Source organism: Alosa pseudoharengus, unplaced genomic scaffold (genome assembly GCF_046254945.1).
Source record: "Alosa pseudoharengus isolate Yale_2024_CS ecotype anadromous, Long Island Sound unplaced genomic scaffold, YU_APseudo_1.1 YU_APseudo_1.1_scf_8, whole genome shotgun sequence".
Taxonomy (NCBI): domain Eukaryota; kingdom Metazoa; phylum Chordata; class Actinopteri; order Clupeiformes; family Clupeidae; genus Alosa; species Alosa pseudoharengus.
Window position 1 is genome coordinate 22,256,575 of NW_027468870.1, and position 13,496 is coordinate 22,270,070.

The 13,496-nt window shown below is 39.2% G+C and overlaps 1 protein-coding gene across 2 annotated transcripts; it reads left to right on the top strand.

Annotated features, from left to right (window-relative positions):
• Window positions 1–171: 171 nt before the first annotated feature.
• On the top strand, window positions 172–13,070 carry sar1b (secretion associated, Ras related GTPase 1B). 2 transcript variants are annotated; one of them, XM_076273473.1, is made up of 7 exons: window positions 172–297; window positions 3,001–3,075; window positions 5,937–6,056; window positions 7,257–7,322; window positions 7,591–7,694; window positions 10,407–10,538; window positions 11,397–13,070. In XM_076273473.1, exons 2-7 carry the CDS (start codon window positions 3,018–3,020, stop codon window positions 11,511–11,513), a joined length of 597 nt encoding a protein of 198 aa, XP_076129588.1. In that variant the 5' UTR covers window positions 172–297; window positions 3,001–3,017; the 3' UTR covers window positions 11,514–13,070. The 2 variants fall into 2 exon arrangements, with proteins under 2 accessions (XP_076129588.1, XP_076129587.1); XM_076273472.1 differs by having other exon boundaries at window positions 175–321.
• Window positions 13,071–13,496: the final 426 nt, after the last annotated feature.

The following is a 13,496-nucleotide window of genomic DNA, read 5'->3' on the forward strand; positions in this document are numbered from 1 at the left end:
TTTTAGAAAAATAAGACAATAATTGCGAAAGTCATATTTTCGTATTTGATTCCTCAGAATATATATATATATATATTTATTTACACTGAATTTATTGTAAGGTAAATCTTTGGAATCGGACAAATTAGTGAGTTACAGATACCGGAAGCGGCTGGGCAGGTCGGTCGGGAGTAGTCAGCCATTGCTGTGTCGTGGCTCTGTAGCCTAACAAAACACGGAGACTGAAAGAGGCAGTGAGTTGAAGCCGCAGTGTTACGTTGAAGAGGCTTTTCGTCGTTTTAACACGCACAAATCCAGGTATTTTCTACTCTTAGATAATAGGTAAGCACAACACTAAACATTGGATGTATTGTAATATTTACTGATGTCTTCGTGGGTGGTAGAAGGCTAAATGAAGTTGCTAAGTTTTTTGGAGAGGAAGCGCCGCTGAAGCTAGCGCAAGCTAACGTTAGTTAATTGTTTAACATTGGTAGCCAAGGGTCTTTGGTTTTACTTTAGCGGCTAGCTAGCTTTTAGCTAGCTATGATGTGGGGTATTTAAAACACATATGTAGAGAACACAGGCTGTAAACTTTTAATTGACATGACATTTTAAGTTACCAAGGCTTTCTGAAAACTCAGCGATCAGGTATTTACGTTATGAACAATTGAGTTGATAGCTTTGCTAACGTTAGCCATGGCGAATATTGGATGTCACAGCTCGATGGGCACTTCGGCCTTGCTAACTAGCGTCAGCTTGGCTTTTCTGTGACACGTAGAGACCATCTCAGCGATTTAGGCTATGTGGCCTTCTCTGACTGAGTGGCTAGTTTAGCTGTGTCTTTTTAACCAAAGCCAGTGCCTCTGTCCACAGTTTAACCTGTTTTACAAAAACATAAGATGTAATATGCTTGAAGTAAGCGAAAATGGCAGTAGTCAGTATTTGTTCTGACATCTTACGTTAACCATAAGGTTAGCTGCATAAACTTGGTCAGCTAACGTTGTATCAAAAACTAGATGTCATGAGCTAAAGTTCAACATGATTGTACAATTTGGAATTGTTTGAACGTAATCTACGAGATGCATTCGTAACCTCTGGGTTCTTCGATGGCTGTGTGCACAATAGTTGATTTGGTAGAGTCTAACTGAAGAATGTGGAATTTACGGAGCTTGCTCCGTTTGAAATAATTTAAATAAACATTTACGTGGTTGACGGTCTACTCTTGCACAATCAGATGTGGTAGATAACCTACTGAAATCGGTATGCTATGCTTTGACTACTTGATCGACCATCTCTACCTCTCATGTATCTTATGAACCCCAATGTCATGTTGATGCCGAATACGTTTTGATACAGCCTGATAGCTAGCATGTCTAAATTTTGACCAAAGTCTAGAAGTCATATGGGTTCATTTCACTTGTAAGTCACTGTCATCATTTAATCATGTTTATATTTTCATGAAAGAACAGACACACCTCGGTAACGTTAATGTATCCTCTAGTATTGACTAGAACAAAACCTTGGCTACTGAAGATCCACGATTGTTTTGACATTGACTTGCTCTTTCCAACTCAGTTACACACCTTTTGGTTCAACAGATGCATTTATAGATGCATTTATTTTACGGGTGCATCCTGAATTGTGTGTTATGTCCTTAGCATGACTTGCTGAAGTGCATACAGTTGCAAGTGAAAGTATCATTTCCGGTTGAAAAGTTGTTCTCGAAGTTAACTGCCATACGTCGGTGAATGTATCACATCTGCCCACAGGGTATCACGTCATGTAGGGATCTTCCCTTAGGGCACGTGTTGTGAGAGGGCAAGGGAGAGACGTGCTGACGTGTAATTCAGCTGTATTTGCATGTTCCTAACCTTTGTCTTCAGTATACTTTAGCACGGTGACTGTTTACTTATTGTGTAACTAGAACTACAGGTCACACTGATGTCTTCTTGTATCACATAATGCCAATAAGAGTACCCTATTTACAGTTGCTATAGCGAATCAGGTGTATTATAATTGGACCATATAGAAAGAAACAATATAGACCTCCATGTTTGTTTTAGTTCAATCTTGAAATATCATTCCATGCATATTAGGCTACTGAACTGTATTGGTTTATACTTACTTCAAAATGAGTAGATAGTTTAAAAGGTTAGCTGTTATCCAAAAAGCAGTTTTGAAATTGCAAGTTATTGTACACATATCTGTGCTGAATGCATGTGCTACTACAACGGAACAAATACATCTTGGTGTCTGTCATTAATTAAATGTCTTGATCTGTAATATTTTACTCAAACAGAGGACTAAGCCCATGATGACAGATTTATTGTTCTGTGACGCTCCTCCTTGCTACTAGCTCACTGGGGGTAGGAGTTAGGCGTGTAACGGTATACAAAAATCACGGTTTGGTGTGTATGTCGGGTTTGAAGTCATGGTTCGGTTAATTTTCGCTACAGTACGCCTGTACTAGGTACTGCTAACTTAAATTTCACTGACTATTTTTGGTGTGCAATGGAAATAGTACTTTGAAAAGATGTCAAATGATTTTGACATAAATTGACTAAACTGATATATGGTCGGCTACTTATTATGCTTGTGTGGGAACTCGAATTTGAAGCATGGTCCGCAAGCAAAAAAGCCTACTGTTGATTACTGTTAAAGACTCCATTTGGTACATTCGGTACCCATCGGTGTTGAACCTAATGTCCTGTACCTAAACGGTTCAGTACAAATACATGTACCTTTACACCCGTAGTAGGAATAAAGTGTCCTCTGGGACTGGCATAAGTACTTTTATTGGCTTGACATAAGACAGTTAACCTAAAGTTAGATTTTTTTGTCGAAGACATAATTTCAGTGGGTTGGCTGGTGTGTTAACCTTTGAATCCCTTTGTCTAATGATGGGTGTGATTGCAGATTTGATTATGTTTTTGTATTATTATCTATTGTCTTTTAAATGCTGTAGCAACAAGTTTCATGGATTGTCTAATACAGTTTCATTTGTTTGTCTGTGCCTTGCAGGATTCACAGCTCCAGATATGTCCTTCATATTTGATTGGATTTATAGTAGTGTCAGTAGTGTGCTGCAATTTCTAGGTAAGTAATCATTCAATTAAATGATCAGTTATTTAATTCCCAACTTACAGTTTTTTTCAATGGCTAACAAGCGCATACCCATACTTCAGATACTTTTTCTAAACTCTTAACACAGACTCACACCTACCAAACACAATTGGCCAAATGGATAATTTCCTTCTCAAAAACACATTTTGTTAAATATATACTAACTCTTCATTTCAAAACAGAACACATCTTTCTCTGCACACACTAACTTTACCAAGAGACTGGAAATCTGACTCAAAATGAAATTATTCTGTCAAAGAATAACACTTGTTTTCACTTCACAAGGCACATGCAGTCAATCAAAGTACACCAGGTTTCAAAATACTGGCTATTGTTGACATTACAAAAACGGCATAGACTTTCATTTTTCAGTTTTACAGGTATTTGCATGCAAAACATGCTCTATCCACAGTTTTTACACTAAATTTCTTGGTTTGGAACTGTATATCCACATGTAATGTTCACATTCAAAAGCATTCCAGTAAAAAGCAAATATTTTTTTCCCTTTACTGTTCACTACAGGAGGTACAGTAGAAATACTGTTTACAGTATGATGGAACAGAAAAAGTTTTACAGTATTGCTTACAGTGAACAAAATATCCATGAAACACACAAGAGTATTCTGAACAAAAAACAGCAAAAAGCCCAGATAAAAAGGGGGCGGGACTAAAAAAACACAAAATGACTGCGATCTTCAGGGTTAGGCCACATGTTTTCATCAACATCGCATCTGATATTATCCAAGGCGATGTACCTGGGATAAAACCATTTGGTAGCAGAGCAGAAGCAGAGGTTTTTATAGTGTATCTAAGGTTTGGAATATTGTGTTTGCTATTGTGGGATGTTGTGTGTTAACATTCGTAAATACTACAAAAACAATCTATAGTTTTGTTGGGAGGTATAGCTTGTCTGTTAAGAAAATGTAAGCATTGTGGAAATGTGTTCACTGACTGCATATTGTGTGAAAACGACATGAAATGTGTGAATGGTATGGCCACAAAAGACTGATGCTGTGCTAATTGTGTTTAGAGTTTTGAAAATGTGACAACTGCTTAGACAAACGCTAGTTAGCGACTGAAAAAAACTGTAATGAAATCTGTCAGCTCTCAGTCTTCCCTCTCCCCAAATGTTTTTATATTGCCAGTTCATTATGCTGTTTTTAAGGTTACTCTATTAGAACTGTGATTTAGTGTAAGTGGTGGTATGGGTTTCACAGGGTTTAACAGATAGCCACCACTCCCTGACACTCTCCGCTGTCCTACATATCAGTAACATTGTGACACGCTGTGTTCTCTCACTTCACACTGACTCACGCCCTTAGAAGCGCGTACCCTGTCAGACAGGTACTGGGCTGGTTCAGCCAGATGGTAATGCTTGCTGACGTGTGTGTGTGTGTGTGTGTGTGTGTGTGTGTTGTGTGTGTGTGTGTGTGTGTGTGTGTGTGTGTGTGTGTGTGTGTGACCCTGCTGATGTCTGTTGTGCTCGTCTGATATCTTTGGAAATGTATTTATATATTAACATAACTACACAAAGTTTTGATGGGTATTGATTTTCAATCACCACATTTTATTCTGGGGAAGAAAGTGATTGGTTATGCTCTGCCTGGTGGTGGCAATAGGATTAGCTCACTGTCTCTCACCACTCTGTTCTAGCTCCTGGAAGCTGATTGCATCATGGGAGTGGACTTTTGCTCTTTTAACTCAGTCTTATGAAGTGTTAGTCGGTTTCTTAGTTGTCTAAAGGACTAGCAGAGTGATGTGTAGTGTAGTGTAGTGCCAGATTTAATTTTGGGTCTGAGAAGAGGTATACTGTTCCATTAAGGGTTGTTATGAAGCAGTTGTTAGCAGATGTAGCTAAATGAGGCTGCTCAACCACAGCTTGACAGGATTTAAACCACTTTCAACATGTGAACACCATGTATCTGGCCAGGCCCAGGTTTCTGTCACACCTAAGGAGGTGCTCCCTCTTTTGCATTTCCAAAGGGATCAAATAACACTTAACCGCATCATCATACTATATAAATAAACAGATATACCTCAACAACAGTTGCTGTTGTTTTGGTTTCACTCCATGAATCATATCATCATAAATGTTTGCATATCAACCAGCCATAGCATCCATGTACTTACTAGAATGAAAATATGCAAGCTGGCAGAACAAACATTTCTTCAGAGTAAGTAAGTAGGGTAAAGGGAAATGAAGGCCATCATGATGACATCCTTGTGTAGTCATTCTTTCATTTTATAACCACCGTTATGACGTAAGCAAGCAGAACTTCTCCAAATTGCAAATTGTCCCATCAGACACAGATGAGGCTAAAATTGTTGAACTGAAACTCTGGAGGTAATGAGTATTCTTTTAGTTTCCAGATCTTTGGATTAAAAGTGTCTGCTAAATGAAGAGTTTGGTTCCAAAATGCTATATCTCCATTTTTAAAAATAAATAAAAAGTAATGTAATTTAATTGTGTTTTTTGGGTAATATCAATAAAATTGCTGTTGTATTGTTTTGATTGAATAAGATAAGTTTGATTGAATAAGATAAATCCAACAACAATATCCAACTACAGTTCTACTGAAATTACTTGGAAAACAAAATGTGAAAAATTATTTATGAAAATTCATTAATATGAATCTTCAAATGTAGATCAAACCCAGTTAAACAACAGCTGAGCTATATAACACACAGCGGCCATTCAGCTAGTCTTAACTGTCACTAAAAATGAAATTACATTAGCCTTAGAGTTGAGGTCCTTTCTCCTTTCTAACAAGAAAAAAAAACGGGACATACCGGTAACAAGTATTTGTGTGTGTGTGTGTGTGTGTGCGCCCTCAGGACTGTACAAGAAATCCGGCAAATTAGTATTCCTGGGCCTGGACAATGCTGGAAAGACCACACTACTGCACATGCTCAAAGATGACAGATTGGGACAGCATGTGCCAACCTTACACCCAAGTAAGTGGCTTTTGGACTCAGCGCAGCATGAAGACCAAGGCTGTCTGTCTGTCACAGGCCACCTTCGCCAACGTCACAGTAACCCTTTTTCCATTAAAAAGATAATTAGCTTAAAAACGATGCGCATCAAAAAGTTTGTGCGATACGTGATGGGAAAAGGACTCATATTGCTGTAACGTGGGTTTTGTCGTGCTAAGTTAATTCACTCGCCAGAGGTGGATTAACGAGAGTTAATTCGACAATAATGTGATGGAAAAGAGTCTGAGCGATGTAAGTTTGCGCGAAAATCTGAATTTTGTCTCGCCCATACCAAGGTGTTCACCTCACAATAATGTTCCATTCGCTACATCTGTTGATGGAAAACCATCCAGCGCAGTAGAAAAATGCCCATTAACAGGGACATTAAAGGAATTCTCCGGAGTAAAATGCACTTTAGATCGATTTACGGATGATTGGTAACACGCTCTGGAAATTCACAATTGCGTCGCCGTTTAAAAAAAAAAAAAAAAACATAGTCCAGTATCTTCTTTCGAAATTGAAATTAAGTTGTATGGACTGGACTATGATTTTTTTTTTTTTAAACGGCGACGAAATTGTGAATTTCCAGAGCGTGTTACAACACACTCAGCAATAAGACTCCTACAGCAAAGATGGCAACATTTCCGGAAAGGTACTGGCTTGATGAAATTCATTCTGGACTCTATTCGACCACATAAAGACCTCGGGATACTTCGGTTTGGCTTTAGGGACCCTCTACTCACTACCACGTAAGTGTTATGTTGTTTGGAACTGTAGAAGAGGTATAAAAATAGCGTTTTGTAGCGGCGAAATTGAAATGCCCTGCTCACTTCCAGGCTACGAGTTGTGACTGAAAACGGTACAATCGAACTTTCTCAAAACACATCCGAATGACATGATTTTGATGTCAACTCAACGTATGTACCCCCAATCATCCGTAAATCGATCTAAAGTGCATTTTACTCCGGAGAATTCCTTTAAGAAAATTTTAATTCACTATAATCGGTCTGTTGAATGGAAAACCATTTTGGTGCTTCTAATATAGCTCAAAATTACATCAAATTATGAGTTAATTAGCTTGAAAATCGTATGCAAAAAGGGCTACTGTTCATTTTATATGACAAAGAACACTGCCGTGATTTAATTAGCTTTTAACCCATCCTCTGCTTGTTTCTTCGTCAGCTTCAGAAGAGCTGACGATTGCTGGTATGACCTTCACCACTTTTGACTTGGGAGGTCACCAACAGGGTAAGTACCAATCTCTGTTTAGGTGTAGGAGTTTATTATCCTACAACATTCAAAGACAGAGTTTGAGAGTGTGTGCAGTGATGCTTCTGTGGTAGTTTATACTAATGTAGAGGCTGATGGTTGAATAAACTAACTGGAAATTTGCTGTTGAGCTTTCATAATCTCATGAATGCTGTTGTCTCATTTTTCTCTCCCTCTCTTGCTCGCTCTTCCTTTTTCTCTCTCTCTCTGTGTCTCTCTCTTTCTCTCTCTGTTTGTGTATGTAAAGCACGACGAGTGTGGAAAAACTACCTCCCTGCAATCAATGGTATTGTCTTCCTGGTGGATTGCATAGACCATCCAAGACTGGTAGAATCGAAAGCAGAGCTTGATGTAAGTGTCCAATGCCTTGAATGTGCTCTTGAAAACGACAACAAAGGGATGCCTGATCTAGTTATTGTGTAAAACTTAGTGGGGACGTGCCATTATTTATACCATTATTTATAGGACTAAACAGGGTATTGATGGATTACATAAAACGAAAGTAAAAAAGCTGTCATTATTAAGAAAGTTAAATATAAGAAGGCTGTTATTACTCAGACCCCATAAGGCGGTTGACCTCAGATGTCATGGACAAGAGAAACTCAAAATAACTCGTGATGACCGTCCTTGTAATGTCCTTGACATGTAATCAATTGGACAACAGCAACCCGAGTAGACATTTAACAGATAAATTGTAGTCCGATTACTGGAAATTTCCCCACACTTGCAGGCCTTCGGTGTGCCGCTGGACTTGTGATGAGGACAGTATTTAACAAATATTCCATCATTACAGAATACGGCGAGAGTGCCTTACTCAGTGTGTAGTCAGTTATTTGCGTCATTAAATGTGAAATGAACGAAAGAGAAATGGGGTGATCTAATCCAACGGGTCTTGTAGACTTGGATGCATTTCAAAGACTTTTGAAGCCCTTTCTTTTAGCCCTGCAGATGCAGTGTCTGTCCTCAACACCCTGGCAGTTTTCTGTTTGTTTGTCTTTTTTTCTTTTTCTTAAGTGTCAGTCGTTTGTCACATTTTCATCGCTCCTTTTCATTAGCACTTGTCCGTGATGGTCTAGTCCAGTGGTCCCCAAACTTTTTCTTCCGAGGGCCAGCTCACTATGCCTGGCTCTAAGAGAGGGCCAGAGACTCGGAGTATATCAGTAACCATAAATAGCTTAGTGCTGTGAACAACAACATTCTACCTTGGTTGAATATTCCGTTACATTTAATCATAGGCTACTGCAATTTAATACCATTGATAGCTGTGTTTATATTGCCATCACGCCATGTAAAATGTAGCTCAAATGAAATAATACTAATAAAGACTTTAGCATTCCCAAAAGTATTAGCAGGGAGTCCACTCTGAACTCTGTGTCATTGCATACACAGCTCAAGTTGTGAACAAACAATATCCTACAAATAATTTGAAGGAACCGTATGTAAGAAATGTATTTCAATTAATCATAAAATGGCCCTAATATGTCACTAGACATTAAGAAATCATGTTCATTTCAAATACTTACTGACAACAGTACACTGACAACAGTAGTCCGGCCAGGATATTGTCATTTAAAAAGTGAAGTTGCAGCCCTCGACTGATGTTGATGTGTTTTGTCATGTCATTCTGTGTTTTGGCCTGATGCGCCACCCTCCACCTATCTACTAATCACAAAGTCAGTAGTGTTTCGGCATCCGGGTTGGCAACCTCGAGTCAGGGGGGAGGGGATACACCTCTCTACAGTAATTTGAAAGTGATTGCCGTACCAGTTTTGGCCACAATCTTACATATGGTTCCTTTAAAGTTCTCAAACTATGAGAGTTTTATGAAGTTCTGGCAAAAACATCTGGAATGACCACCATTCTAACTTTCACTCACCTGATGAGAACTTTGTGAATTTGGATGAACATTTGAACGAGTGAATAAAAAATAGAAATAATTATCCCAGGAAGTCCCAGAAATATGACTTGAATAGAAGTTAGGTCGTTATTAACAATTAATTGATACACTTTTAGAATACTTTGAGCACTCCAGTCAGTATAGGCCTCTTACATTGTTTGCAGGTAGGCCTACATTTCATTCCGTTTTTGATGGTAAACGTGAAACGGCGCCAAAACAACCACTAGTGGACAAAAAGAGTATTACCTGTGTACTGTTAAGACTCGCCATAGAGAATGAATGGGGGAAATTAAGGAGGTTATAATAGTGATGGGCAAATGAAGCTTTGGTGAACCACTGAACCACAGCAGTGTGAACCTAGCGACACTAGCTGAAAAGCAAAAAGATGGCTACCACACATACATTTTTCAACATAAAAGTCCTTAGCAAACCAATATTTTTGGTTACATATACTGGTTTGGGTAAGGACTTTTATGTTGAAAAATCTACATGTGGCAGCCATATTGGATTTTTTCATTAGTGTTGCTAGCTTCACACTGCTGTGGTTTAGTGGTTCACCAAAGCTTCATTTGCCCATCACTAGGTTATAGTTTGACGATGTACTCCCGTGCGGGCCAGATGCTATATACCACAGACATGTTTTGGGGGGCCACCCAAAATGAGGTGGAGGGCCGTAGTTTGGGGATCACTGGTCTAGTCTATGGGCATGAAAGAACCACTGTGTCTCAAGGCAGTGGCACTCCCACACAAAATGCGCACACTGTGTACCCTATGGTGGACTGGCAGTTTTGTTTTGACTGGTAGTATTGATGGTTAGAAAGCAGTGAACACTTTTGATGTCTGTTTTGATGTCTGCTGCAGGCAAATGCGGCCTACGCCTGTTGGTAACTGTGCACGTAATGAGTTCTGGAAGGGGTGTCACTCAGTCAACAACTGTCAGTACCCCCTCTCCTCTCCCAGTCAAGAACTCAAAACAATTTCTTTTCACGTTGCGTTACCCATTATTGACCAAATAGGACAGCTCTTGTTTTCATTGTGTTTACATGTAGGCTACCTTGGTTATGTTTTGTTTTCTAACGATTGACTACTGGAAACCATAAGCTCTGTGCTCACCAAGCTGTAGAATATGTGCCTAATGTCATCATGGCCGTTGTGTCTTGGAACAGGCCCTCATGACAGATGAAACCATTGGAAATGTGCCTATCCTCATCCTTGGAAACAAGATCGACAAACCAGAAGCCATCAGCGAGGAGAAACTGCGTGAAATTTTTGGATTGTACGGTCAGACAACAGGCAAGGTGAGTGGGAGTCTTCGAAGCTGAGTAGTTGTTCTTGATTGTAGTGTTTAGTTAAGCAATATGGCAGCATAGGGTTGGTAAGAATATACCCACGGCTGTGGTTCGTCTGGAGGCAGAGGGGGTATATCCTTGGCCATGGGTATATACTTTTTACCAAACCCATGATCACAAGTGCAATATTGTTTTTATGCAATAGTTCTACTACCATCTAATCGACTTTAAAGGCATCAAGTATTTCAATTTTCTTTCTCCACCCCCAAAAATAAAATCCAGTCTTAGTCTTGGCATCTCCTGCAGCATATCATGTGAGAGCCAAATTCAGTGAGTGAGGTTATATGTGGTTGTGCACACAATACATTTTAGAGCCCACTTGCTTGTCTATACGGTCATGCTATATTGAACATTCACCCTTCTCCATTTACTGCGAATTCTCACTCAAAAACTAACGTAATGAAATCGATGTTCTGTCATTTTGAATTAATGGAACGTTCACGTCGGAGTGATTACTAGCAGTGAACAACAATCCGAGTGGGGATGTCCTGGGGATATTCCCACTGTGGAATACTTCTTGCCCAAGCAAAAGTTAATAAATGGTTTGACGGGACCTAACTGTTGTGTATATAAAGCATGTATTGGGGAGGGGGTATTCAAATAATGAGGAGTGATAAACGCACTGATTACTTAAGGCATAGTCAGAAGGTGGCAGTTTAGCAAAGGTCTTTATGCCAGATTCCATCATGACTCAAAGCAAAGCTTTAGACCTCAGCCTCTGATAAGTAGGGCAAGGTAAATGGCATGCATGTGGGTGCGAGGGGAATGCTAGCTCATGTTTGCTAATGCTGTTGGTCTGGTTTCCAGGGCAATGTCCCTCTGAAGGACCTGAACACGAGACCACTGGAGGTGTTCATGTGCAGCGTGCTGAAGCGACAGGGTTACGGCGAGGGCTTCCGCTGGCTCTCGCAATACATCGACTAGATGCCCTCCAGGCCAACAGAGGGCGCTCCAGGAGCCCAGCCTAGCCCAGACCGCCAACACCATTCCCAGTTTCATGTCTGGAAAAGTCTGCTCTTGAAAAAACAACCAACCAACGACAAAAAAAAAAAAAAAAAAAAACACCACCAGTACAGCTCGAGCCCAATAGACTTTTATTGGTCGAACATTTGGTCTTACACCCTCTTCTCACACACTTGTTTTCTAAGAGAATAACCTAGCCTTGACTGTGCAGATACATGTAAATCTCAACTGAAGATTTTTTTTTTCTTTTTTTTTCTTTTCCCTCCACAAGAAGCCCGTTGGTGTGTGAAATGCAACTCCGTTGTAGGTGATTCCGATGGTATATGGGGCCCAGCTGTTTTGAAACTCAGTTTAAACAGTTTGTCAAGTTGTCCTTTCTCTGCGCAATACACTTTTCTACAGGAAGGCTAACATTCAGACATTTGCCTTTGTCCATCATGTTTTTTTTCTTTTGTTTTTTTTTGTTTGTTTTTTTTTTTAAACATGATTTCATTAAACTTGTATAATTATAAATATAAAAATAATATTATATATATATGGCCATGTAGACATATCTGGTTTTAAAGGATTTTTGTCTGGCAGTCCATTGTCCTCCCAGCTCTTTGTCATGCAAACTTGGAAGTCATGAAATCAGACATTTTTACTAATTGAAATTGAAAGTGAAATTGACACCTGACTCAGACAGCTCTTGTGAACTCTTAAAATGTTAATCCTCACAACTTTTATTGAAACGTAGACTTTTCACACATTCTCTTGTGTTACCAAGTGCATCTAAAGGTAAACGAAAGACATGGCAATAAATCTTTCACGAGACAGAGGAAGTGCAATTTCTTTTTTTAGGAAGGACATGGTGATATTCTGATCGACCAAAAGTGTCTCTTATCTTTGGGGGTTGTGGTTTTGATGGTAAATCTACAGGAAAATGACTACATGACTGTGAATAACTAGAAAGAGTAATGGAGTGAACACAGATTTGTGCTACATGACATGATAGAAGTGATTCCTCCGAATGCTAATTGATGGTTGTATGGGGAGGAGACCAAACCGTGACCCCCAACCTAAAAGAGAGATGGAGAGCGCTAAGAAAGAGGGATGTATTCCTGAATGAGTGAGCGGACCAGATGTAATGTAAACAAACACCATACATGGAGTTTTTTTTTTTTTTTTAAAGAAGTGGATTCCTGAGTAGCTCTTGATTTGATCAATGTGCATTACAAAAAAGAACTATTATGCATGCCTTGTTCCTTAATTTTTAATGACTACATACAGAGACTATAGCGAGTGAAATTTACAACATGGGGGTATCGTATGCCAAATTAACACGAGTAGAACTGAGAATAGGCTCAGTAGTCTTTTCTAAAGAAAAAAAACCAAGAGGAGGCGAAATGGAATGGCACATAATCGTTTTTCTGTTCTGTCCCTTCGTGTCATCATTCTTTCATTCCATGAGCTGTTCCATGTAAGGGAGAAACTGTTGTTTGCATCATAAATTGTAATAAATGTTTGCAATGAAAACTGGCTGGGGTGTATTTGCATCTCATTTCACTGGATAGTAAATTTGATCAGACTGCAAAGATGAGTGTTTTACAACATGACTCTTCACATTCACAGTGGAGTAGAAATGGTGTAGTGTGGCTCCAGGTGTTGGATTAAGGTTTAGGTTTTAGTCCTCATGAACTCTTACATAGGACGTTTTTAGCTGTAATGTACATACAGGGTTGCCTTTAGGCTGAAGACAGATGATTTTGTGACCTAAAATAACATTTGAGTGCAGTACAGCAAGTGGCCAATGGATGGCAGTATTGGAAATAAACATTTACTTCAGAGGAACATGAACTGTGTCGATAACTTATTTAGCTATTTAAAATCGGTCATGCCCCATGCTGCCTTGAAGTGAGGAAGCTATGTTTATTATCTTGAAGAATTAAGTATTGCGTACATTTT